Source organism: Lactuca saligna, chromosome 2, assembly GCF_052625555.1.
Source record: "Lactuca saligna cultivar CGN05327 chromosome 2, ASM5262555v1, whole genome shotgun sequence".
NCBI lineage: Eukaryota > Viridiplantae > Streptophyta > Magnoliopsida > Asterales > Asteraceae > Lactuca > Lactuca saligna.
Window position 1 is genome coordinate 110576682 of NC_136418.1, and position 26216 is coordinate 110602897.

A 26216-nucleotide genomic window follows, 5' to 3' on the forward strand; every position below is an offset into this window, starting at 1 on the left:
TTGAAAGATGTATTCAGGTCTGAAAATTCTAGCAACTCAGATATTCCGTTTAAAGGGAAAGTTATTGTTTTTAGAGGAGATTTCAGATAGATTCTACCTGTTATTCTAGGTGGAAGTAGACAAAGCATTGTTAATGCTTCTTTAAGTTCTTCATATTTATAGAAACACATAAAGATCCATAAATTAACAAAAAAATCATGAGACTAACTGTTGGAAGGGATCAATCTGATATAGAAAAAATCAGATATTTTGCAAAATGGTTGTTGGATATAGGAGAAGGCAAACTTGGTGGCATCGATGGAAAAACGGTTATTGATATTCCAGATGATATTCTCATTAATGATCCACATGATCATATAGGTTCATTAATCGACTTCGTGTATCCTTCAATTTTGGAAAAGTATAACAATACAAGCTATTATCAAGAAAGAGCAATACTTGCTCCAAAGAATGAAGTGGTTCAGGAAATAAACAATCGTTTGCTATCTAAGTTTCTAGGATATGAGATTGAATACTTAAGCTTAGATACTATACGCCAATCTGAATTTTTACATGATTAGTTTGATGCAAATTTATATTCACCTGATGTTTTAAATGGTCTGAAAGTATCTGGTTTACCAAACCATAAGTTAGTTTTAAAAATCGGTGTTCCCGTTATGTTGCTGAGAAATATTGATTAGAAAAATGGATTGTGTAATGGGACAAGACTCTAGATGATATCATTAGGAAAACGTGTTACTGAGGCACGTATCATATCAAGAACTAATATTCAAAACCGCACTTTTATTTCAATAATGTCTTTTAACTCCATCAGAAAAGAAAATTCCCTTCAAATTCCGAAAAAGACAGTTTCCATTGGCTGTATATTTTGCAATGATCGTTAATAAGAGTCAGGGACAGCCATTATCCAAGGTTGGTTTGTTTCTCAAACATCTCATCTTTTCATATGGTCAATTGTATGTTGCCTAATCTAGAGTTAAAATCAGGGACGGATTAAAATTGTTAATTTTAGATAACGATGGTAATCTCACAAATAAAACCTCCAATGTCGTTTACAAGGAAGTTTTTGGGAATTTATAAACGCTATTTTTCTACCATCTTTTATTTAGTTTTCGTGTATCACACTTCATCCATCATATTAATTAATTAATTTATAATACTTTATTGTATTTGATTTATTCATGTTAATTAAAATATCATTATTCTTCATTATTTCTAAATTTTGATATCTTCTTTTATTGCACTATCAAAAGTTTAATTCTATTTTAATTTATAAAATGTGGAGTTCCACGAGTTTAAACCTAGTATTAATACACATAATAGGTTTCATAAATAATCTCAAGGCTCTACTACGACCATAAATAACCAGATACAAATTACCAGTCAGATAACAAATTTAAAGCATTTGTGAAAATAAGACAAAAATCATATGCAAATATTTATATACGGCTAAATAATTATCCAACAAATACTTTTTGACCAATCAAAAACTCACATACCCATCTATAAAATTCTCTCTAATAAAAAGTCTATTTTATGCCACATGGCATATCTTCTCGGTCACCTCAACAATATTTCCTGCCCATTTCATCCGAAAGTCAAATTACTATTGTACCCATATCCTTAAACCTTTGATTTGTTCCGAAAATATCTTTCTATGCTTTAAAATCGGGAACCTTATTATCTGCCATATATAAATGATTTAATTCAAATCAATTAAAAAAGGAATATAATTCAGTTATTTTTTTTTGGCAATTATTCAAAATTAATATGAAGTAATTAGACTGATATCTACCATTCTAATAAAACAATCCTAACCGTCACGTGTAGCTTTCAACAACAATCCCCCTTCAATGTTAAATTCCTAATTTGCACCTCCTTCATATAATATGTCGATTACGTTACATGTGTTGCTCATGTTATATTGTAACTAATATCCTATTTTATATGATTTTAAAACTTACCATATTCATTCTAATAAAATCTCTCTATAATAATCAACTCCGTCAAAATTCTTTAAAATAAGGAACTAATAATTCTATAAATAAAGAACTTTATTACTCATTATCATTTAGTTTTCCCTGTTATTTCTTAAATTTACATATATGCTCCCTATTTCTTTGAATAAGTTTCATAATTGGTCACTATTCATTAAATAAACAAATTCATTTTCCTAAAATTTGTATGAAATTTTGAGGTTACAAACAATTTACTAATTTCAATCGACTCCTTTTCAGGAAGTGATAACCTTTGATATCTTATTTTTTTAATTTAAACTACATTTGAGTTGATTCACTTCCCATTTTTCATCTTAATTCACTTCTATATAACATTAGAAATGTTTTGACTATCAATTTACACGAACATTTGTCATTTTTTCCTTTGCTGAAAACAAGAGCATATGTTCCCCAACATTGTCATCGGCCGGATATGTCTACTAAATGTATGTACTTCTTACTTATCCTTTTTGCTCTATTTCTCAATCAAGAACAAAAAATTATTTAAGCTACATATATGTGTTTTGTTTGAGAATATTTTGTTGTATTGCAAAACATTTTCCAAATAAACATAAAGTAGAATCCATTATCTGTGTTTTGCTTCTTTTTTTTTTTTTTTTTTTTTACAGTAACAATGTATGCCTAGAACACCAATTTCTTAAACGAATTGGATAATATGAAAGATGATTACACGTTAAAAGTGTGTATTATCCGTTTGTGGCAATCATTCTCGGATTCAAACCCAAATATAGTAAAATCACTAGATATAATCTTGATAGATAGATGAGATAGTAAAAATCCACTTTTATAATATTGTACTAATCAGTTATATTTTGAATTCTAATTTAACTTTTATTAAATTAAGTTCTTTTAACTAAATTTTTTTTGTCATATTTGAATAGGATACAAAAATCCGAGCGAGCATATATCCAACGGATTTTGATAGATTTCAATCAAAACTTAACGTATTTTTGATATTCAAACAAATATTACTATTCATTTTAAAGAATCAATAAAAAAGAGCTAATTACTAATCTAGCCTTTTTTCTTAATCACTTGTCAAAAAATAGCCAAAATATACCAATTAGCGAAAAATAGCCACAAAACCATAGTCAACTTAGGGTTGACTACGGTCAACGCCTTTGACTGCTATTTTATTGAGAAAACTACTATTATGTGCAAATGAACTACTATTTCACAGGCTTGTTTACTTTTTCGTGGCTCATTAATTCAAAGTATATAATGAATTTTTTTTTTTCAGATTACGTCATTTTGCTTATTGTTTTCTTTGTTTTGGCTACTTTTTTCTCTCAATGAAGCACCCGAAGAACAACCAGATTTGTCTAGTTTTCATCAAAATTTTACCATATTTGTTATTAGGAGTAGGTTTTATATATGTGGTTGAATTTTTTTTGAAAAAAAACGAAAAGAAATATATAATACCATAGGTTTCATACGAAACCTACGGTGTACAAGTGCCCAATGCACAGATTGTGCATTGTCGAATTGTAATCGTATATTTTAAAATAATTTAAAAAAAAAAAAAAAAAACGAAACAGTAAGTTTTATGGAAACCTACGGTGTACAAGCATTTACTGCACATTTTGTGCAGTAAACACTTGTACACCGTAGGTTTCCCAAAAACCTACGGTTTCGTAATTTTTTTATTTAAATAACTAATAAACATTTGTATCCCCTTTTATGTATATTATGATTTTTTTTTGGCAAAAAAAATTGTAGGATTATATATATATATATATATATATATATATATATATATATATATATATATATATATATATATATATATATATGTTCAGGTTTATTTGAGACCATTCTAATTTTGTGAGACCGTGAGACCAAATTTAAAATAATTTTAAAATGCAAAATAAATGGAAAAATCCAAAAAAAAATTAATATTATTTTCGGAAATTGAATTAACTAAAAAATATAAAAAAAAAAATAAAAAAAATTCCGTTTTTTTTTTAAATAAGTGAAATATTCTAATAGAATATTACACTGACATATTCTAAAAAATAATTTTAAAACGCAGAATAAATGCAAAAATCCAAAAACTTTTTTTTTAAATATTATTTTCGGAACTTGAATTAACTAATAAAAAAATAAAAAATAAATAAAAATAAATTCTATTTTTTTTTAAAATACGTGAAATATTCTAATAGAATATTACATTCACATATTTTAAAATTTAATTTTAAAATGCAAAATAAATAGAAAAATCCAAAAATTCTTTTTTTAAATATTATTTTCGGAACTTAAATTAACTAAAAAAAATTAAAAAATAAAATACAATAAAAAAATGCATCTCACGGTCTCACAAAATAAGGCCGTCTCACATGAAGCATGCATTTGAAGCTTTAGATCGAAGTTTGAAAGATGTATTCAGGTCTGAAAATTCTAGCAACTCAGATATTCCGTTTAGAGGGAAAGTTATTGTTTTTGGAGGAGATTTCAGACAGATTCTACCTGTTATTCTAGGTGGAAGTAGACAAAGCATTGTTAATGCTTCTTTAAGTTCTTCATATTTATAGAAACACATAAAGATCCATGAATTAACAAAAAAACATGAGACTAACTGTTGGAAGGGATCAATCTGATATAGAAAAAATCAGATATTTTGCAAAATGGTTGTTGGATATAGGAGAAGGCAAACTTGGTGGCATCGATGGAAAAACGGTTATTGATATTCCAGATGATATTCTCATTAATGATCCACATGATCATATAGGTTCATTAATCGACTTCGTGTATCCTTCAATTTTTGAAAAGTATAACAATACAAGCTATTATCAAGAAAGAGCAATACTTGCTCCAAAGAATTAAGTGGTTAAGGAAATAAACAATCGTTTGCTATCTAAGTTTCTAGGAGATGAAATTGAATACTTAAGCTTAGATACTATATGCCAATCTGAATTTTTACATGATTAGTTTGATGCAAATTTATATTCACCTGATGTTTTAAATGGTCTGAAAGTATCTGGTTTACCAAACCATAAGTTAGTTTTAAAAATCGGTGTTCCCGTTATGTTGCTGAGAAATATTGATCAGAAAAATGGATTGTGTAATGGGACAAGACTCTAGATGATATCATTAGGAAAACGTGTTACTGAGGCACGTATCATATCTAGAACTAATATTGAAAACCGCACTTTTATTCCAACAATGTTTTTTAACTCCATCAGAAAAGAAAATTCCCTTCAAATTCCGAAAAAGACAGTTTCCATTGGCTGTATGTTTTGCAATGATCGTTAATAAGAGTCAGGGATAGTCATTATCCAAGGTTGGTTTGTTTCTCAAACATCTCATATTTTCATATGGTCAATTGTATGTTGCCTAATCTAGAGTTAAAATCAGGGACGGACTAAAATTGTTAATTTTAGATAAAGATGGTAATCTCACAAATAAAACTTCCAATGTCGTTTACAAGGAAGCTTTTGGGAATTTATAAACGCTGTTTTTCTACCATCTTTTATTTAGTTTTCGTGTATCACACTTCATCCATCATATTAATTAATTAATTTATAATACTTTATTGTATTTGATTTATTCATGTTAATTAAAATATCATTATTCTTCGTTATTTCTAAAATTTGATATCTTCTTTTATTGCACTATCAAAAGTTTAATTCTATTTTAATTTATTAAATGTGGAGTTCCACGAGTTTAAACCTAGTATTAATATACATAATAGGTTTCATAAATAATCTCAAGGCTCTACTACGACCATAAATAACCAGATACAAATTACCAGTCAGATAACAAATTTAAAGCATTTGTGAAAATCAGACAAAAAGCATATGCAAATATTTATATACTGCTAAATAATTATCCAAGAAATACTTTTTGACCAATCAAAAACTCACATACCCATCTATAAAATTCTCTCTAATAAAAAGTGTATTTTATGCCACATGGCATATCTTCTCGGTCACCTCAACAATATTTCCTGCCCATTTCATCCGAAAATCAAATTACTATTGTACCCATATCCTTAAACCTTTGATTTGTTCCGAAAATATCTTTCTATGCTTTAAAATCGGGAACCTTATTATCTGCCATATGTAAATGATTTAATTCAAATCAATTAAAAAAGGAATATAATTCAGTTATTTTTTTTGGCAATTATTCAAAATTAATATGAAGTAATTAGACTCATATCTACCATTCTAATAAAACAATCCTAACCGTCACGTGTAGCTTTCAACAACAATCCCCCTTCAATGTTAAATTCCTAATTTGCACCTCCTTCATATAATATGTCGATTACGTTACATGTGTTGCTCATGTTATATTGTAACTAATACCCTATTTTATATGATTTTAAAACTTACCATATTCATTCTAATAAAGTCTCTCTATAATAATCAACTCCATCAAAATTCTTTAAAATAAGGAACTAATAATTCTATAAATAAAGAACTTTATTACTCATTATCATTAACTTTTCCCTGTTATTTCTTAAATTTACATATATGCTCCCTATTTCTTTGAATAAGTTTCATAAATGGTCCCTATTCATTAAATAAACAAATTCATTTTCCTAAAATTTGTATGAAATTTTGAGGTTACAAACAATTTACTAATTTCAATCGACTCTTTTTCAGGAAGTGATAACCTTTGATATCTTATTTTTTAATTTAAACTACATTTGAGTTGATTCACTTCCCATTTTTCATCTTAATTCACTTCTATATAAAATTAGAAATGTTTTGACTATCAATTTACACGAACATTTGTCATTTTTCCTTTGCTGAAAACAAGAGCAAAGGTTCCCCAACATTGTCATCGGCCGGATATGTCTACTAAGTGTATGTACTTCTTACTTATCCTTTTTGCTCTATTTCTCAATCAAGGACAAAAAATTATTTAAGCTACATATATGTGTTTTGTTTGAGAATATTTTGTTGTATTGCAAAACATTTTCCAAATAAACATAAAGTAGAATCCAGTATCTGTGTTTTGCTTTTTTTTGTTTTTTTTTTTTTTTTTTTTTTTTTTTTTTTTTTTTACAGTAACAATGTATGCCTAGAGCGTCAATTTCTTAAACGAATTGGATAATATGAAAGATGATTACACGTTAAAAGTCTGTATTATCCGTTTGTGGCAATCATTCTCGGATTCAAACCCAAATATAGTAAAATCACTAGATATAAACTTGATAGATAGATGAGATAGTAAAATCCACTTTTATAATATTGTTTTAATCAGTTATATTTTGAATTCTAATTTAACTTTTATTAAATTAATTCTTTTTAACTAATTTTTTTTTGTCATATTTGAATAGGATACAAAAATCCGAGCGAGCATATATCCAACGAATTTTGATAGATTTCAATCAAAACTTAACGTACTTTTGATATTCAAACAAATATTACTACTCATTTTAATGAATCAATAAAAAAGGGCTAATTACTAATCTAGCATTTTTTTCTTAATCACTTGTCAAAAAATAGCCAAAATATACCAATTAGCCAAAAATAGCCCACAAAACCGTAGTCAACTTAGGGTTGACTACGGTCAACACCTTTGACTGCTATTTTATTGAGAAAACTACTATTATGTGCAAATGAACTACTATTTCACAGGCTTGTTTACTTTTTCGTGGCCCATTAATCCAAAGTATATAATGAATTTTTTTTCAGATTACGTCATTTTGCCTATTGTTTTATTTGTTTTGGCTACTTTTTTCTCTCAATAAAGCACCCGAAGAACAACCAGGTTTGTCTAGTTTTCATCAAAATTTTACCATATTTGTTATTAGTAGTAGGTTTTATAGATGTGCTTGAATTCTTTTTGAAAAAAAACGAAAAGAAATATATAAAACCGTAGGTTTCATACGAAACCTACGGTGTACAAGTGCCCAATGCACAGATTGTGCATTGTCGACATGTAATCGTATATTTTAAAATAAAAAAAAACGAAACAGTAAGTTTTATGGAAACCTATGGTGTACAAGCATTTACTGCACATTTTGTGCAGTAAACACTTGTACACCGTAGGTTTCCCAAAAACCTATGGTTTCGTAATTTTTTTTATTTAAATAACTAATAAACATTTGTATCCCCTTTTATGTATATTATGATTTTTTTTTTGGCAAAAAAAATTGTAGGATTATATATATATATATATATATATATATATATATATATATATATATATATATATATATATATATATATATATATATATATATGTGTTCAGCTTTATTTGAGACCATTCTAATTTTGTAAGACCGTGAAACCAAATCTAAAAATAATTTTAAAATGCAAAATAAATGGAAAAATCCAAAAAAAAAAAAAACTAATATTATTTTCGGAAACTTGAATTAACTAAAAAATATAAAAAATATATAAAAAATTTCGTTTTTTTTTTTTTAAATAAGTAAAATATTCTAATAGAATATTATACTAACATTTTCTAAAAAATAATTTTAAAACGCAGAATAAATGGAAAAATCCAAAAACTTCTTTTTTTAAATATTATTTTCGGAACTTGAATTAATTAATAAAAAAATAAAAAATAAATAAAAATAAATTCTATTTTTATTAAATACGTGAAATATTCTAATATAATATTACACTGACATATTTTAAAAATTAATTTTAAAATGCAAAATAAATGGAAAAATCCAAAAAAAAAAAAATTTAAATATTATTTTCGGAACTTAAATTAACTAAAAAAAATTAAAAAATAAATAAAAATAAAATAATGCATCTCATGGTCTCACAAAATAAGGCCGTCTCATATGAAGCATGCATTTGAAGCTTTAGATCGAAGTTTGAAAGATGTATTCAGGTCCGAAAATTCTAGCAACTCAGATATTTCGTTTAGAGGGAAAGTTATTGTTTTTGGAGGAGATTTCAGACAGATTCTACCTGTTATTCTAGGTGGAAGTAGACAAAGCATTGTTAATGCTTCTTTAAGTTCTTCATATTTATAGAAACACATAAAGATCCATGAATTAACAAAAAAACATGAGACTAACTGTTGGAAGGGATCAATCTGATATAGAAAAAATCAGATATTTTGCAAAATGGTTGTTAGATATAGGAGAAGGCAAACTTGGTGGTATCGATGGAAAAACGGTTATTGATATTCCAGATGATATTCTCATTAATGATCCACATGATCATATAGGTAAATTAATCGACTTCGTGTATCCTTCAATTTTTGAAAAGTATAACAATACAAGCTATTATCAAGAAAGAGCAATACTTGCTCCAAAGAATTAAGTGGTTAAGGAAATAAACAATCGTTTGCTATCTAAGTTTCTAGGAGATGAAATTGAATACTTAAGCTTAGATACTATATGCCAATCTGAATTTTTACATGATTAGTTTGATGCAAATTTATATTCACCTGATGTTTTAAATGGTCTGAAAGTATCTGGTTTACCAAACCATAAGTTAGTTTTAAAAATCGGTGTTCCCGTTATGTTGCTGAGAAATATTGATCAGAAAAATGGATTGTGTAATGGGACAAGACTCTAGATGATATCATTAGGAAAACGTGTTACTGAGGCACGTATCATATCTAGAACTAATATTGAAAACCGCACTTTTATTCCAACAATGTTTTTTAACTCCATCAGAAAAGAAAATTCCCTTCAAATTCCGAAAAAGACAGTTTCCATTGGCTGTATATTTTGCAATGATCGTTAATAAGAGTCAGGGACAGTCATTATCCAAGGTTGGTTTGTTTCTCAAACATCTCATCTTTTCATATGGTCAATTGTATGTTGCCTAATCTAGAGTTAAAATCAGGGACGGATTAAAATTGTTAATTTTAGATAACGATGGTAATCTCACAAATAAAACTTCCAATGTCGTTTACAAGGAAGTTTTTGGGAATTTATAAACGCTGTTTTTCTAGCATCTTTTATTTAATTTTCGTGTATCACACTTCATTCATCATATTAATTAATTAATTTATAATACTTTATTGTATTTGATTTATTCATGTTAATTAAAATATCATTATTCTTCATTATTTCTAAAATTTGATATCTTCTTTTATTGCACTATCAAAAGTTTAATTCTATTTTAATTTATTAAATGTGGAGTTCCACGAGTTTAAACCTAGTATTAATACACATAATAGGTTTCATAAACAATCTCAAGGCTCTACTACGACCATAAATAACCAGATACAAATTACCAGTCAGATATCAAATGTAAAGCATTTGTGAAAATAAGACAAAAATCATATGCAAATATTTATATACTGCTAAATAATTATCCAACAAATACTTTTTGACAAATCAAAAACTCACATACCCATCTATAAAATTCTCTCTAATAAAAAGTCTATTTTATGCCACATGGCATATCTTCTCGGTTACCTCAATAATACTTCCTGCCCATTTCATCCGAAAGTCAAATTACTATTGTACCCATATCCTTAAACTTTTGATTTGTTCCGAAAATATCTTTCTATGCTTTAAAATCGGGAACCTTATTATCTGCCATATGTAAATGATTTAATTCAAATCAATTAAAAAAGGAATATAATTCAGTTATTTTTTTTGGCAATTATTCAAAATTAATATGAAGTAATTAGACTGATATCTACCATTCTAATAAAACAATCCTAACCGTCACGTGTAGCTTTCAACAACAATCCCCCTTCAATGTTAAATTCCTAATTTGCACCTCCTTCATATAATATGTCGATTACGTTACATGTGTTGCTCATGTTATATTGTAACTAATATCCTATTTTATATGATTTTAAAACATACCATATTCATTCTAATAAAGTCTCTCTATAATAATCAACTCCGTCAAAATTCTTTAAAATAAGGAACTAATAATTCTATAAATAAAGAACTTTATTACTCATTATCATTTAGTTTTCCCTGTTATTTCTTAAATTTACATATATGCTCCCTATTTCTTTGAATAAGTTTCATAAATGGTCCCTATTCATTAAATAAACAAATTCATTTTCCTAAAATTTGTATGAAATTTTGAGGTTACAAACAATTTACTAATTTCAATCGACTCCTTTTCAGGAAGTGATAACCTTTGATATCTTATTTTTTTAATTTAAACTACATTTGAGTTGATTCTCTTCCCATTTTTCATCTTAATTCACTTCTATATAACATTAGAAATGTTTTGACTATCAATTTACACGAACATTTGTCATTTTTCCTTTGCTGAAAACAAGAGCAAAGGTTCCCCAACATTGTCATCGGTCGGATATGTCTACTAACTGTATGTACTTCTTACTTATCCTTTTTGCTCTATTTCTCAATCAGGAACAAAAAATTATTTAAGCTACATATATGTGTTTTGTTTGAGAATATTTTGTTGTATTGCAAAACATTTTCCAAATAAACATAAAGTAGAATCCATTATCTTTCTTTTTTTTTTTTTTTTTTTTTTTTTTTTACAGTAACAATGTATGCCTAGAGCGTCAATTTCTTAAACGAATTGGATAATATGAAAGATGATTACACGTTAAAAGTCTGTATTATCCGTTTGTGGCAATCATTCTCGGATTCAAACCCAAATATAGTAAAATCACTAGATATAAACTTGATAGATAGATGAGATAGTAAAATCCACTTTTATAATATTGTTTTAATCAGTTATATTTTGAATTCTAATTTAACTTTTATTAAATTAATTCTTTTTAACTAATTTTTTTTTGTCATATTTGAATAGGATACAAAAATCCGAGCGAGCATATATCCAACGAATTTTGATAGATTTCAATCAAAACTTAACGTACTTTTGATATTCAAACAAATATTACTACTCATTTTAATGAATCAATAAAAAAGGGCTAATTACTAATCTAGCATTTTTTTCTTAATCACTTGTCAAAAAATAGCCAAAATATACCAATTAGCCAAAAATAGCCCACAAAACCGTAGTCAACTTAGGGTTGACTACGGTCAACACCTTTGACTGCTATTTTATTGAGAAAACTACTATTATGTGCAAATGAACTACTATTTCACAGGCTTGTTTACTTTTTCGTGGCCCATTAATCCAAAGTATATAATGAATTTTTTTTCAGATTACGTCATTTTGCCTATTGTTTTATTTGTTTTGGCTACTTTTTTCTCTCAATAAAGCACCCGAAGAACAACCAGGTTTGTCTAGTTTTCATCAAAATTTTACCATATTTGTTATTAGTAGTAGGTTTTATAGATGTGCTTGAATTCTTTTTGAAAAAAAACGAAAAGAAATATATAAAACCGTAGGTTTCATACGAAACCTACGGTGTACAAGTGCCCAATGCACAGATTGTGCATTGTCGACATGTAATCGTATATTTTAAAATAAAAAAAAACGAAACAGTAAGTTTTATGGAAACCTATGGTGTACAAGCATTTACTGCACATTTTGTGCAGTAAACACTTGTACACCGTAGGTTTCCCAAAAACCTATGGTTTCGTAATTTTTTTTATTTAAATAACTAATAAACATTTGTATCCCCTTTTATGTATATTATGATTTTTTTTGGCAAAAAAAATTGTAGGATTATATATATATATATATATATATATATATATATATATATATATATATATAGATATATATATATATATATATATATATATATATATATATATATATATATATATAGGTTCAACTTTATTTGAGACCAATCTAATTTTGTAAGACCGTGAAATCAAATTTAAAAATAATTTTAAAATGCAAAATAAATGGAAAAATCCAAAAAAAAAAAAATTTAATATTATTTTCGGAAACTTGAATTAACTAAAAAATATAAAAAAATAAAAAAAATTCCGTTTTTTTTTCTTTTAAAAATAAGTGAAATATTCTAATAGAATATTACACTGACATATTCTAAAAAATAATTTTAAAACGCAGAATAAATGGAAAAATCCAAAAACTTCTTTTTTTAAATATTATTTTCTGAACTTGAATTAATTAATAAAAAAATAAAAAATAAATAAAAATAAATTCTATTTTTTTTTTAACATACGTGAAATATTCTAATAGAATATTACACTGACATATTTTAAAAATTAATTTTAAAATGCAACATAAATGGAAAAATCCAAAAATTCTTTTTTTAAATATTATTTTTGGAACTTAAATTAACTAAAAAAATATTAAAAAATAAAATAAAATAAAATAATGCATCTCACAGTCTCACAAAATAAGGGCGTCTCATATGAAGCATGCATTTGAAGCTTTAGATCGAAGTTTGAAAGATGTATTCAGGTCTGAAAATTCTAGCAACTCAGATATTCCGTTTAGATGGAAAGTTATTGTTTTTGGAGGAGATTTCAGACAGATTCTACCTGTTATTCTAGGTGGAAGTAGACAAAGCATTGTTAATGGTTCTTTAAGTTCATCATATTTATAGAAACACATAAAGATCCATAAATTAACAAAAAAACATGAGACTAACTATTGGAAGGGATCAATCTGATATAGAAAAAATCAGATATTTTGCAAAATGGTTGTTGGATATAGGAGAAGGCAAACTTGGTGGTATCGATGGAAAAACGGTTATTGATATTCCAGATGATATTCTCATTAATGATCCACATGATCATATAGGTAAATTAATCGACTTCGTGTATCCTTCAATTTTTCAAAAGTATAACAATACAAGCTATTATCAAGAAAGAGCAATACTTGCTCCAAAGAATTAAGTGGTTAAGGAAATAAACAATCGTTTGCTATCTAAGTTTCTAGGAGATGAAATTGAATACTTAAGCTTAGATACTATATGCCAATCTGAATTTTTACATGATTAGTTTGATGCAAATTTATATTCACCTGATGTTTTAAATGGTCTGAAAGTATCTGGTTTACCAAACCATAAGTTAGTTTTAAAAATCGGTGTTCCCGTTATGTTGCTGAGAAATATTGATCAGAAAAATGGATTGTGTAATGGGACAAGACTCTAGATGATATCATTAGGAAAACGTGTTACTGAGGCACGTATCATATCTAGAACTATTATTGAAAACCGCACTTTTATTCCAAGAATGTCTTTTAACTCCATCAGAAAAGAAAATTCCCTTTAAATTCCGAAAAAGACAGTTTCCATTGGCTGTATGTTTTGCAATGATCGTTAATAAGAGTCAGGGACAGTCATTATCCAAGGTTGGTTTGTTTCTCAAACATCTCATCTTTTCATATGGTCAATTGTATGTTGCCTAATCTAGAGTTAAAATCAGGGACGGATTAAAATTGTTAATTTTAGATAACGATGGTAATCTCACAAATAAAACTTCCAATGTCGTTTACAAGGAAGTTTTTGGGAATTTATAAACGCTGTTTTTCTAGCATCTTTTATTTAGTTTTCGTGTATCACACTTCATCCATCATATTAATTAATTAATTAATTTATAATACTTTATTGTATTTGATTTATTCATGTTAATTAAAATATCATTATTCTTCATTATTTCTAAAATTTGATATCTTCTTTTATTGCACTATCAAAAGTTTAATTCTATTTTAATTTATTAAATGTGGAGTTCCACGAGTTTAAACCTAGTATTAATACACATAATAGGTTTCATAAATAATCTCAAGGCTCTACTACGACCATAAATAACCAGATACAAATTACCAGTCAGATATCAAATTTAAAGCATTTGTGAAAATAAGACAAAAATCATATGCAAATATTTATATACTGCTAAATAATTATCCAACAAATACTTTTTGACCAATCAAAAACTCACATACCCATCTATAAAATTCTCTCTAATAAAAAGTCTATTTTATGCCACATGGCATATCTTCTCGGTCACCTCAACAATATTTCATGCCCATTTCATCCGAAAGTCAAATTACTATTGTACCCATATCCTTAAACCTTTGATTTGTTCCGAAAATATCTTTCTATGCTTTAAAATTGGGAACCTTATTATCTGCCGTATGTAAATGATTTAATTCAAATCAATTAAAAAAGGAATATAATTCAGTTATTTTTTTTGGCAATTATTCAAAATTAATATGAAGTAATTAGACTGATATCTACCATTCTAATAAAACAATCCTAACCGTCACGTGTAGCTTTCAACAACAATCCCCCTTCAATGTTAAATTCCTAATTTGCACCTCCTTCATATAATATGTCGATTACGTTACATGTCTTGCTTATGTTATATTGTAACTAATATCCTATTTTATATGATTTTAAAACATACCGTATTCATTCTAATAAAGTCTCTCTATAATAATCAACTCCGTCAAAATTCTTTAAAATAAGGAACTAATAATTCTATAAATAAAGAACTTTATTACTCATTATCATTTAGTTTTCCCTGTTATTTCTTAAATATACATATATGCTCCCTATTTCTTTGAATAAGTTTCATAAATGGTCCCTATTCATTAAATAAACAAATTCATTTTCCTAAAATTTGTATGAAATTTTGAGGTTACAAACAATTTACTAATTTCAATCGACTCCTTTTCAGGAAGTGATAACCTTTGATATCTTATTTTTTAATTTAAACTACATTTGAGTTGATTCACTTCCCATTTTTCATCTTAATTCACTTCTATATAAAATTAGAAATGTTTTGACTATCAATTTACACGAACATTTGTCATTTTTCCTTTGCTGAAAACAAGAGCAAAGGTTCCCCAACATTGTCATCGGCCGGATATGTCTACTAAGTGTATGTACTTCTTACTTATCCTTTTTGCTCTATTTCTCAATCAAGGACAAAAAATTATTTAAGCTACATATATGTGTTTTGTTTGAGAATATTTTGTTGTATTGCAAAACATTTTCCAAATAAACATAAAGTAGAATCCAGTATCTGTGTTTTGCTTCTTTTTTTTTTTTTTTTTTTTTTTACAGTAACAATGTATGCCTAGAACACCAATTTCTTAAACGAATTGGATAATATGAAAGATGATTACACGTTAAAAGTCTGTATTATCCTTTTGTGGCTATCATTCTCGGATTCAAACCCAAATATAGTAAAATCACTAGATATAAACTTGATAGATAGATGAGATAGTAAAATCCACTTTTATAATATTGTTTTAATCAGTTATATTTTGAATTCTAATTTAACTTCTATTAAATTAAATTTTTTTAACTAATTTTTTTTTGTCATATTTGAATAGGATACAAAAATCCGAGCGAGCATATATCCAACGGATTTTGATAGATTTCAATCAAAACTTAACGTACTTTTGATATTCAAACAAATATTACTATTCATTTTAATGAATCAATAAAAAAGGGCTAATTACTAATCTAGCCTTTTTTCTTAATCACTTGTCAAAAAATAGCCAAAATATACCAATTAGCCAAAAATAGCCCACAAAACCATAGTCAACTTAGGGTTGACTACGGTCAACGCCTTTGACTGCTATTTTATTGAGAAAACTACTATTATGTGCAAATGAACTACTATTTCACAGGCTTGTTTACTTTTTCGTGGCCCATTAATGCAAAGTATATAATGAATTTTTTTTCAGATTATGTCATTTTGCCTATTGTTTTATTTGTTTTGGCTACTTTTTTCTCTCAATGAAGCACCCGAAGAACAACCAGGTTTGTCTAGTTTTCATCAAAATTTTACCACATTTGTTATTAGGAGTAGGTTTTATATATGTGGTTGAATTTTTTTTGAAAAAAAAACGAAAAGAAATATATAAAACCGTAGGTTTCATACGAAAGCTACGGTGTACAAGTACCCAATGCACAGATTGTGCATTGTCGACTTGTAATCGTATATTTTAAAATGAAAAAAACGAAACAGTAAGTTTTATGGAAACCTACGGTGTACAAGCATTTTGTGCAGTAAACACTTATACACCGTAGGTTTCCCAAAAACCTACGGTTTCGTAATTTTTTTTATTTAAATAACTAATAAACATTTGTATCCCCTTTTATGTATATTATGATTTTTTTTTGGCAAAAAAAATTGTAGGATTATATATATATATATATATATATATATATATATATATATATATATATATATATATATATATATATATATATATATATATGTTCAGGTTTATTTGAGACTATTCTAATTTTGTGAGACCGTGAGATCAAATCTAAAAATAATTTTAAAATGCAAAATAAATGGAAAAATCCAAAAAAAACAAAACTTGAATTAACTAAAAAATATAAAAAAAAAATTTCGTTTTTTTTTTAAAATAAGTGAAATATTCTAATAGAATATTAAACTGACATATTCTAAAAAATAATTTTAAAATGCAGAATAAATGGAAAAATCTAAAAACTTTTTTTTTAAATATTATTTTCGGAACTTGAATTAACTAATAAAAAAATAAAAAATAAATAAAAATAAATTCTATTTTTTTTTAAAATACGTGAAATATTCTAATAGAATATTACACTGACATATTTTAAAAATTAATTTTAAAATGAAAAATAAATGGAAAAATCCAAAATTTCTTTTTTTAAATATTATTTTCGGAACTTAAATTAACTAAAAAAAATTAAAAAATAAATTAAAATAAAAAAATGCATCTCATGGTCTCACAAAATTAGGCCGTCTCACATGAAGCATGCATTTGAAGCTTTAGATCGAAGTTTGAAAGATGTATTCAGGTCTGATAATTCTAGCAACTCAGATATTCCGTTTAGAGGGAAAGTTATTGTTTTTGGAGGAGATTTCAGACAGATTCTACCTGCTATTCTAGGTGGAAGTCGACAAAGCATTGTTAATGCTTCTTTAAGTTCTTCATATTTATAGAAACACATAAAGATCCATAAATTAACAAAAAAACATGAGACTAACTGTTGAAAGGGATCAATCTGATATAGAAAAAATCAGATATTTTGCAAAATGGTTGTTGGATATAGGAGAAGGCAAACTTGGTGGTATCGATGGAAAAACGGTTATTGATATTCCAGATGATATTCTCATTAATGATCCACATGATCATATAGGTTCATTAATCGACTTCGTGTATCCTTCAATTTTTGAAAAGTATAACAATACAAGCTATTATCAAGAAAGAGCAATACTTGCTCCAAAGAATGAAGTGGTTCAGGAAATAAACAATCGTTTGCTATCTAAGTTTCTAGGAGATGAGATTGAATACTTAAGCTTAGATACTATATGCCAATCTGAATTTTTACATGATTAGTTTGATGCAAATTTATATTCACCTGATGTTTTAAATGGTCTGAAAGTATCTGGTTTACCAAACCATAAGTTAATTTTAAAAATCGGTGTTCCCGTTATGTTGCTGAGAAATATTGATCAGAAAAATGGATTGTGTAATGGGACAAGACTCTAGATGATATCATTAGGAAAACGTGTTATTGAGGCACGTATCATATCTAGAACTAATATTGAAAACCGCACTTTTATTCCAAGAATGTCTTTTAACTCCATCAGAAAAGAAAATTCCCTTCAAATTCCGAAAAAGACAGTTTCCATTGGCTGTATGTTTTGCAATGATCGTTAATAAGAGTCAGGGACAGTCATTATCCAAGGTTGGTTTGTTTCTCAAACATCTCATCTTTTCATATGGTCAATTGTATGTTGCCTAATCTAGAGTTAAAATCAGGGACAGATTAAAATTGTTAATTTTAAATAAAGATGGTAATCTCACAAATAAAACTTCCAATGTCGTTTACAAGGAAGTTTTTGGGAATTTATAAACGTTGTTTTTCTACCATCTTTTATTTAGTTTTCGTGTATCACACTTCATCCATCATATTAATTAATTAATTTATAATACTTTATTGTATTTGATTTATTCATGTTAATTAAAATATCATTATTCTTCATTATTTCTAAAATTTGATATCTTCTTTTATTGCACTATCAAAAGTTTAATTCTATTTTAATTTATTAAATGTGGAGTTCCACGAGTTTAAACCTAGTATTAATACAAATATTAGGTTTCATAAATTATCCCAAGGCTCTACTACAACCATAAATAACCAGATACAAATTACCAGTCAGATAACAAATTTAAAGCATTTGTTAAAATAAGACAAAAATCATATGCAAATATTTATATACTGCTAAATAATTATCCAACAAATACTTTTTGACCAATCAAAAACTCACATACCCATCTATAAAATTCTCTCTAATAAAAAGTCTATTTTATGCCACATGGCATATCTTCTCGGTCACCTCAACAATGTTTCCTGCCCATTTCATCTGAAAGTCAAATTACTATTGTACCCATATCCTTAAACCTTTGATTTGTTCCGAAAATATCTTTTTATGCTTTAAAATCGGGAACCTTATTATCTGCCATATGTAAATGATTTAATTCAAATCAATTAAAAAAGGAATATAATTCAGTTATTTTTTTTGGCAATTATTCAAAATTAATATGAAGTAATTAGACTGATATCTACCATTCTAATAAAACAATCCTAACCGTCACGTGTAGCTTTCAACAACAATCCCCCTTCAATGTTAAATTCCTAATTTGCACCTCCTTCATATAATATGTCGATTAGGTTACATGTGTTGCTCATGTTATATTGTAACTAATAACCTATTTTATATGATTTTAAAACTTACCATATTCATTCTAATAAAGTCTCTCTATAATAATCAACTCCGTCAAAATTCTTTAAAATAAGGAACTAATAATTCTATAAATAAAGAACTTTATTACTCATTATCATTTACTTTTCGGTGTTATTTCTTAAATTTACATATATGCTCCCTATTTCTTTTAATAAGTTTCATAAATGGTCCCTATTCATTAAATAAAGAAATTCATTTTCTTAAAATTTGTATGAAATTTTGAGGTTACAAACAATTTACTAATTTCAATCGACTCCTTTTTAGGAAGTGATAACCTTTGATATCTTATTTTTTTTTAATTTAAACTACATTTGAGTTGATTTACTTCCCATCTTTCTTCTTAATTCACTTCTATATAACATTAGAAATGTTTTGACTATCAATTTACACGAAAATTTGTCATTTTTCCTTTGCTGAAAACAAGAGCAAAGGTTCCCCAACATTGTCATCGACAGGATATGTCTACTAACTGTATGTACTTCTTACTTATCCTTTTTGCTCTATTTCTCAATCAAGAACAAAAAATTATTTAAGCTACATATATGTGTTTTGTTTGAGAATATTTTGTTGTATTGCAAAACATTTTCCAAATAAACATAAAGTAGAATCCAGAGTATGTGTTTTGCTTTTTTTTTTTTTTTTTTTTTTATAGTAACAATGTATGCCTAGAGCATCAATTTCTTAAACGAATTGGATAATATGAAAGATGATTACACATTAAAAGTCTGTATTATCCGTTTGTGGCAATCATTCTCGGATTCAAACCCAAATATAGTAAAATCACTAGATATAAACTTGATAGATAGATGAGATAGTAAAATCCACTTTTATAATATTGTTTTAATCAGTTATATTTTGAATTCTAATTTAACTTTTATTAAATTAATTTTTTTAACTAATTTTTTTTTTGTCATATTTGAATAGGATACAAAAATCCGAGCGAGCATATATCCAACGGATTTTGATAGATTTCAATCAAAACTTAACGTACTTTTGATATTCAAACAAATATTACTATTCATTTTAATGAATCAATAAAAAAAGGGTTAATTACTAATCTAGCCTTTTTTGTTAATCACTTGTCAAAAAATAGCCAAAATATACCAATTAGTCAAAAATAGCCCACAAAACCGTAGTCAACTTAGGGTTGACTACGGTTAACGCCTTTGACTGCTATTTTATTGAGAAAACTACTATTATGTGCAAATGAACTACTATTTCACAGGCTTGTTTACTTTTTCGTGGCCTATTAATCCAAAGTATATAATGAAATTTTTTTCAGATTACGTCATTTTGCCTATTGTTTTCTTTGTTTTGGCTACTTTTTCTCTCAATGAAGCACCCGAAGAACAACCAGGTTTGTCTACTTTTCATCAAAATTTTACCATATTTGTGATTAGGAGTAGGTTTTATATATGTGGTTAAATTTTTTTTGAAAAAAAACGAAAAAAATATATAAAATCGTAGGTTTCATACGAAACCTACGGTGTACAAGTGCCCAATGCACAGATTGTGCATTGTCGACTTGTAATCGTATATTTTAAAATTAAAAAAATAAAAAAACGAAACAGTAAGTTTTATGGAAACCTACGGTGTATAAGCATTTATTGCACATTTTGTGCACTAAACACTTGTACACCGTAGGTTTCCCAAAAACCTACGGTTTCGTAATTTTTTTATTTAAATAACTAATAAACATTTGTATCCCCTTTTATGTATATTATGATTTTTTTTGGCAAAAAAAATTGTAATATATATATATATATATATATATATATATATATATATATATATATATATATATATATATATATATATATATATATATATATATATATATATATATAGGTTCATGTTTATTTGAGACCATTCTAATTTTGTAAGACCGTGAGACCAAATCTAAAAATAATTTTAAAATGCAAAATAAATGGAAAAATCCAAAACAAAAAAATTTAATATTATTTTCGGAAACTTGAATCAACTAAAAAAAAAAAAAAAAAAAAATTCCGTTTTTTTTTTTTTTTAAATAAGTGAAATATTCTAATAGAATATTACACTGACATATTCTAAAAAATAATTTTAAAACGCAGAATAAATGGAAAAATCCAAAAACTTTTTTTTTAAGTATTATTTTCGGAACTTGAATTAACTAATAAAAAAATAAAAAATAAATAAAAATAAATTCTATTTTTTTTAAATACGTGAAATATTCTAATAGAATATTACACTGACATATTTTAAAAATTAATTTTAAAATGCAAAATAAATGGAAAAATCCAAAAATTCTTTTTTTAAATATTATTTTCGGAACTCGAATTAACTAAAAAAAATTAAAAAATAAAATAAAATAAAAAAATACATTTCACGGTCTCACAAAATAAGACCGTCTCACATGAACCTAACTCTCTCTCTCTCTCTCTCTATATATATATATATATATATATATATATATATATATATATATATATATATATATATATATATATATATATATATATATATATATTGGTTCATTAGTTTTTTGGTTAATTATAGTTATCTTTCTCTTTCTCTCTCTCTCTCTCTCTCTCTCTCTCTCTATATATATATATATATATATATATATATATATATATATATATATATATATATATATATATATATATATATATATATATATATATATATATGTAATTTCAAATTTTCAAAATGACACGAATGGTCCTTGAGGTTTGTTATATATTGTCTATTTGGTTGAAGAGTAAATCTGTCTTTTCATAAAAAAGTAGCTGAAAAGTTAGTTTTAACGTCGGAATGATCATTCTTACATGGTTTCGAAACTATAAATATCAGTGACATGACATTTTTTATCGTTAGTTTGAAATACGATATTTTTGAAACTACACCGACCAATTAATAAATTTTTGTTAAAAGTTAAAAATAAAACATGTAATTTATTCCAAAACCAAGTGAACTATTTATATAATTTACTTTAAATTTAATAATTATTGAACCATGTAAACATAAGATAATCATGATTGAAATAAAGCACGAATAAAACATTGAAGACGATTTTAGATTCGAGTAGATTTGTGTTTTTATTGTTTTTAATATGTACTCGCATTTGCATTACGAGGGTACTATTTGTGTTTTTATTGTTATGTTACATTTTATATCCATTTTTTCTTTTAATGTATACAACTAAACAAATCTTGTTATATAAATCTGAGGGGAAAAAAAAACGTATGTGGTAATTATACTAAAATTTCAAACAAAATTTTGAGTTATAAAAGCTGCTATTATTATATTTTGTTTTATCTTTCATAAAATTACTATATTTTAACGAACTAAAAAACGAACATGTTAGATTTTCTAACTTTCGTAACGATTTTATTTTTATTGTAATGTCAAATACCAAACAATGATTACAAATTCTTTGAACTCGTTATATCTACAAGACTTGAAACGCATAATCCTTCCTTCCATTACTATTTACAAAGATTTGTATTTAGTATTTACAATTGACCACCTGCAGCAACAAAAACAAATAGATAAATAAATAAGTAACTTATTTGTTTATAAAACTTATATTTTTCTACAAATATCAAATTAAAAAGAATAATTAATTTAACCCATCAATTTTCCTTACAAAAATTAAAATAAATTTGTTTTCTTTTATAAGTTAAAATAGAGTAATATCAAATAATACCCAACAGTATATCACTTTCAATGTATTAACAAAATCTTTCAACTGATGTGATTTACTAAAACTAATACATGTATTTTTTTTTATATAATAAGTTAAATGTAATTAAAAATGTGGTCATTTTGGTAATTTTTTTCTTCAATTGACCTATCAATTTCTAATTTATTAAATCCCATACCTATCTTTTGTTACACATTCATAAGTTTAAAAACAAGTGTCTTGACTAAAAACTTTTTAATTTTTTCAAAATCAAGGAGTGACAATTGCAATCATTACCTTAGTTTATTGACTCTTATTGTTCTACGAATCTCTCCCAAAATTCTGAAAATCGAAGTTTCTTGATATATTGCCAACTCCGCTGTTTTCTCCTGAAAAACAACACATAAAAATTAACCACAAAATAAGAGAGAGAGAGAGAGAGAGAGAGAGAGAGAGAGAGAGAGAGAGAGAGAAAACCTGTAGTGTAAGTAAAGTCACCTCTCGAAAGAGTGTCATCCATAACTGTTCCATTTAACCGATATGAAACCGGAATGGAATTCGCGTTTCCGAATGATGAAACGTCATGATGTGATTCCATTCCATTGCCATTACCATTGACGTTGACATTGCCATTGCCATTGACATGAGTCGCCTGATAGAAAAACCTCGAATTACCAAAATACCCTTCAGTCCCACCGACTGCAACCCCATTCCCATTCTGAGTACCCACCGCCATATTCACCGGACCATTTTGCATCACCGACTGTACAAACGGTCCACCACCATTAAACCCGCCCTGCACGACCGCCGGAAAATTGTACTGCTGCATGTTCTCCGCCTTCACGGCAACATTATTATGATTCACTCCTTGATGGAAACCGAAATTACTTCCATGTAAATGAGATCCATTACACGCAACTCCATGTGGGTTATTCGCTTGATTTGAATCAGCTACAGCTTGTTGATAAAGCAGATCGTTAAATTGCGTTATTTGATTTTTCAACGCTAACTTGAGATAGTAAGTCTTGAAGAATTCTTGATTTTCTTCTTCAAGCCTCTCCCAAACTGAAATTAAGTAGTTATAAATTATATAATCATGAATATTTAATGAAAAGAGATTAGAAAATTAATTCAAATTGCGATATATATACCAAGCTTTGTAAAGATAGGCTCGATGTTTTGTTTCTGATAGAGAATATCCATCGCTTGTTTCTTGTTCATGTAATTCCATAGACATTGTTCGATTTGATTTTTTACCTAAATTCAATTATACCCATAAAAAAAAGATTATGATCATTGAATTTCAAAGATCGAAAGTAGTAAATAAACGCAATCAAGAATCAAAAAACTTACATTCTGAACTTCTTCTGGGGAAATCCTTCTGTGATTTCCGGACGACATTTTTTCTACAAACAATCGTTAAAATCAAGTGAGTAAATGAAAAGATGTTGCATAAATTTAGCAATTGAGAACTTCGTAATGATTGGGAAAATAGTCGCATATAACTCAAACCAGGGTTTAACTCATCTTGAACGGATAATCTCCCATTGAAGCGAAATGATAGAAAAATGTAAAATTGAAATTCTTTTATGAAAATTGACCTAGGGTTTTCAATCGCAGAAACAATAAACAGATAAAATTCATAAAATCGACACATGGATAAACCTAAATCGTATTGCTATGCATTTGATCTTCTAGGTTTATTTGCGATATTACGAACCTCGAAAACCAGAGAGAGAAGTTTCAGAATTTTGTGTCGTCTTCGTTGTGAAATTTGCACATTCCAGTTGGCGCCCTGAATTGAAGGAAGTATGAGCGCGATTGGTTGCACTTTGGATTTAGAAGAAAGACATTAATCTAGAAGAGAACACATACATGAAACGATTAATCTCAACAACAATGAATTGAGTTATGATTTATGAATAAGCATTGCAATCTGACACAGAGTATTGTGTGTGTTCCAGAAGTGGAAGAAGCTTACTTGAGAAATTCGAGATGAATCCAATGAAAAACAGAGAAACAGAAATTTGAATTGAAACGATTGTTTCATGAATATATAATCGGATAAAGATAAAGATTGTTCTTGAATTTGAAAAGAAAAACAGAATCTTGAATTGAAAGAAGTATGCAGGAAGGACTCTTTACGTCATTAGATGACTCGTGTTGGACTCGGAGAAGAACAAGTGGGATTTTATTTTGACCAGCTGGATGACTTTATCCTATTCTAATAAATCAATTTTTTTCACATTAATTTTGAGAATAAATTACCAATTTACGTTTAATTTTCTTTTATTTCAATAAAATATTGTAATCATTTTTCTATTATTATATTAATATATGCTATTAGAAATCCTGATCATTAAAATATTAGCATTACTTTTTTTGCAGGATAAACTTTTGAATATATTTGGTTGCATCTTTTGACCCGTTAAATCTTAATTTATTACCTTCAAAATCATATCATTAAAATTTTGAATGGATAGAACATGTTAAATGTAATAATGTCTTGGTTAGAGATTGTCATCATCAAAACTGTTAATGTTTTATGATTTAGGTATGTGATATATTTATTTTTTAGTTGTAGTTTTAAATATTTCTATTATAATAAATGAATCAATGTTTATCACATGCTTCTTCAAAATGTTTCTAATCTTATAGTTGAATTACCAACTTACTTTTATTTCATTAAATTTGAATCTTTTTTACATGTCATTATTTTCGGCCATTTAATATACCACCAAAACTACAGATTTAAATCAATTAAAATCAATAAGATAATGACAATTATTAATGTCTCTTTAAACCATTTTCAACCCATTTTTTTTCCCAAAAATAGAATAAAAAAATAAGATAAATAGTATTTCATCTCGGCATATATTCTGTTTTTTACACTAAAAAGTATATATTCTATTCTTCCAACTTACATAAGTTGTCAAATGTACTATTTTTACTAATTTTGTTTTAACAAAAATATAATCTATATTTTTTCCATTACAATAATATTAAAAAAATAAGATTATATTTA

At 26.6% G+C, this 26216-nt stretch overlaps 3 protein-coding genes across 3 annotated transcripts; 2 read left to right on the forward strand and 1 right to left on the reverse strand.

Annotated features, from left to right (window-relative positions):
* The first annotated feature begins 197 nt into the window (after positions 1–197).
* Positions 198–560, forward strand: LOC145029979 (uncharacterized). The gene has a single exon (XM_078978424.1). The coding sequence runs from the start codon at positions 198–200 to the stop codon at positions 558–560; it is 363 nt and encodes a 120-aa protein (XP_078834550.1).
* A 17192-nt stretch (positions 561–17752) lies between these two features.
* Positions 17753–18115, forward strand: LOC145029980 (uncharacterized). The gene has a single exon (XM_078978425.1). The coding sequence runs from the start codon at positions 17753–17755 to the stop codon at positions 18113–18115; it is 363 nt and encodes a 120-aa protein (XP_078834551.1).
* Positions 18116–22818: 4703 nt separating this feature from the next.
* On the reverse strand, positions 22819–25312 carry LOC145029004 (uncharacterized). The gene is made up of 7 exons (XM_078977660.1): positions 25173–25312; positions 24912–24986; positions 24545–24597; positions 24343–24448; positions 23669–24256; positions 23489–23580; positions 22819–23035 (listed from the first exon to the last, which is right to left on the reverse strand). Exons 3-6 carry the CDS (start codon positions 24590–24592, stop codon positions 23513–23515), a joined length of 810 nt encoding a protein of 269 aa, XP_078833786.1. The 5' UTR covers positions 24593–24597; positions 24912–24986; positions 25173–25312; the 3' UTR covers positions 22819–23035; positions 23489–23512.
* Between the last annotated feature and the right edge of the window lie 904 nt (positions 25313–26216).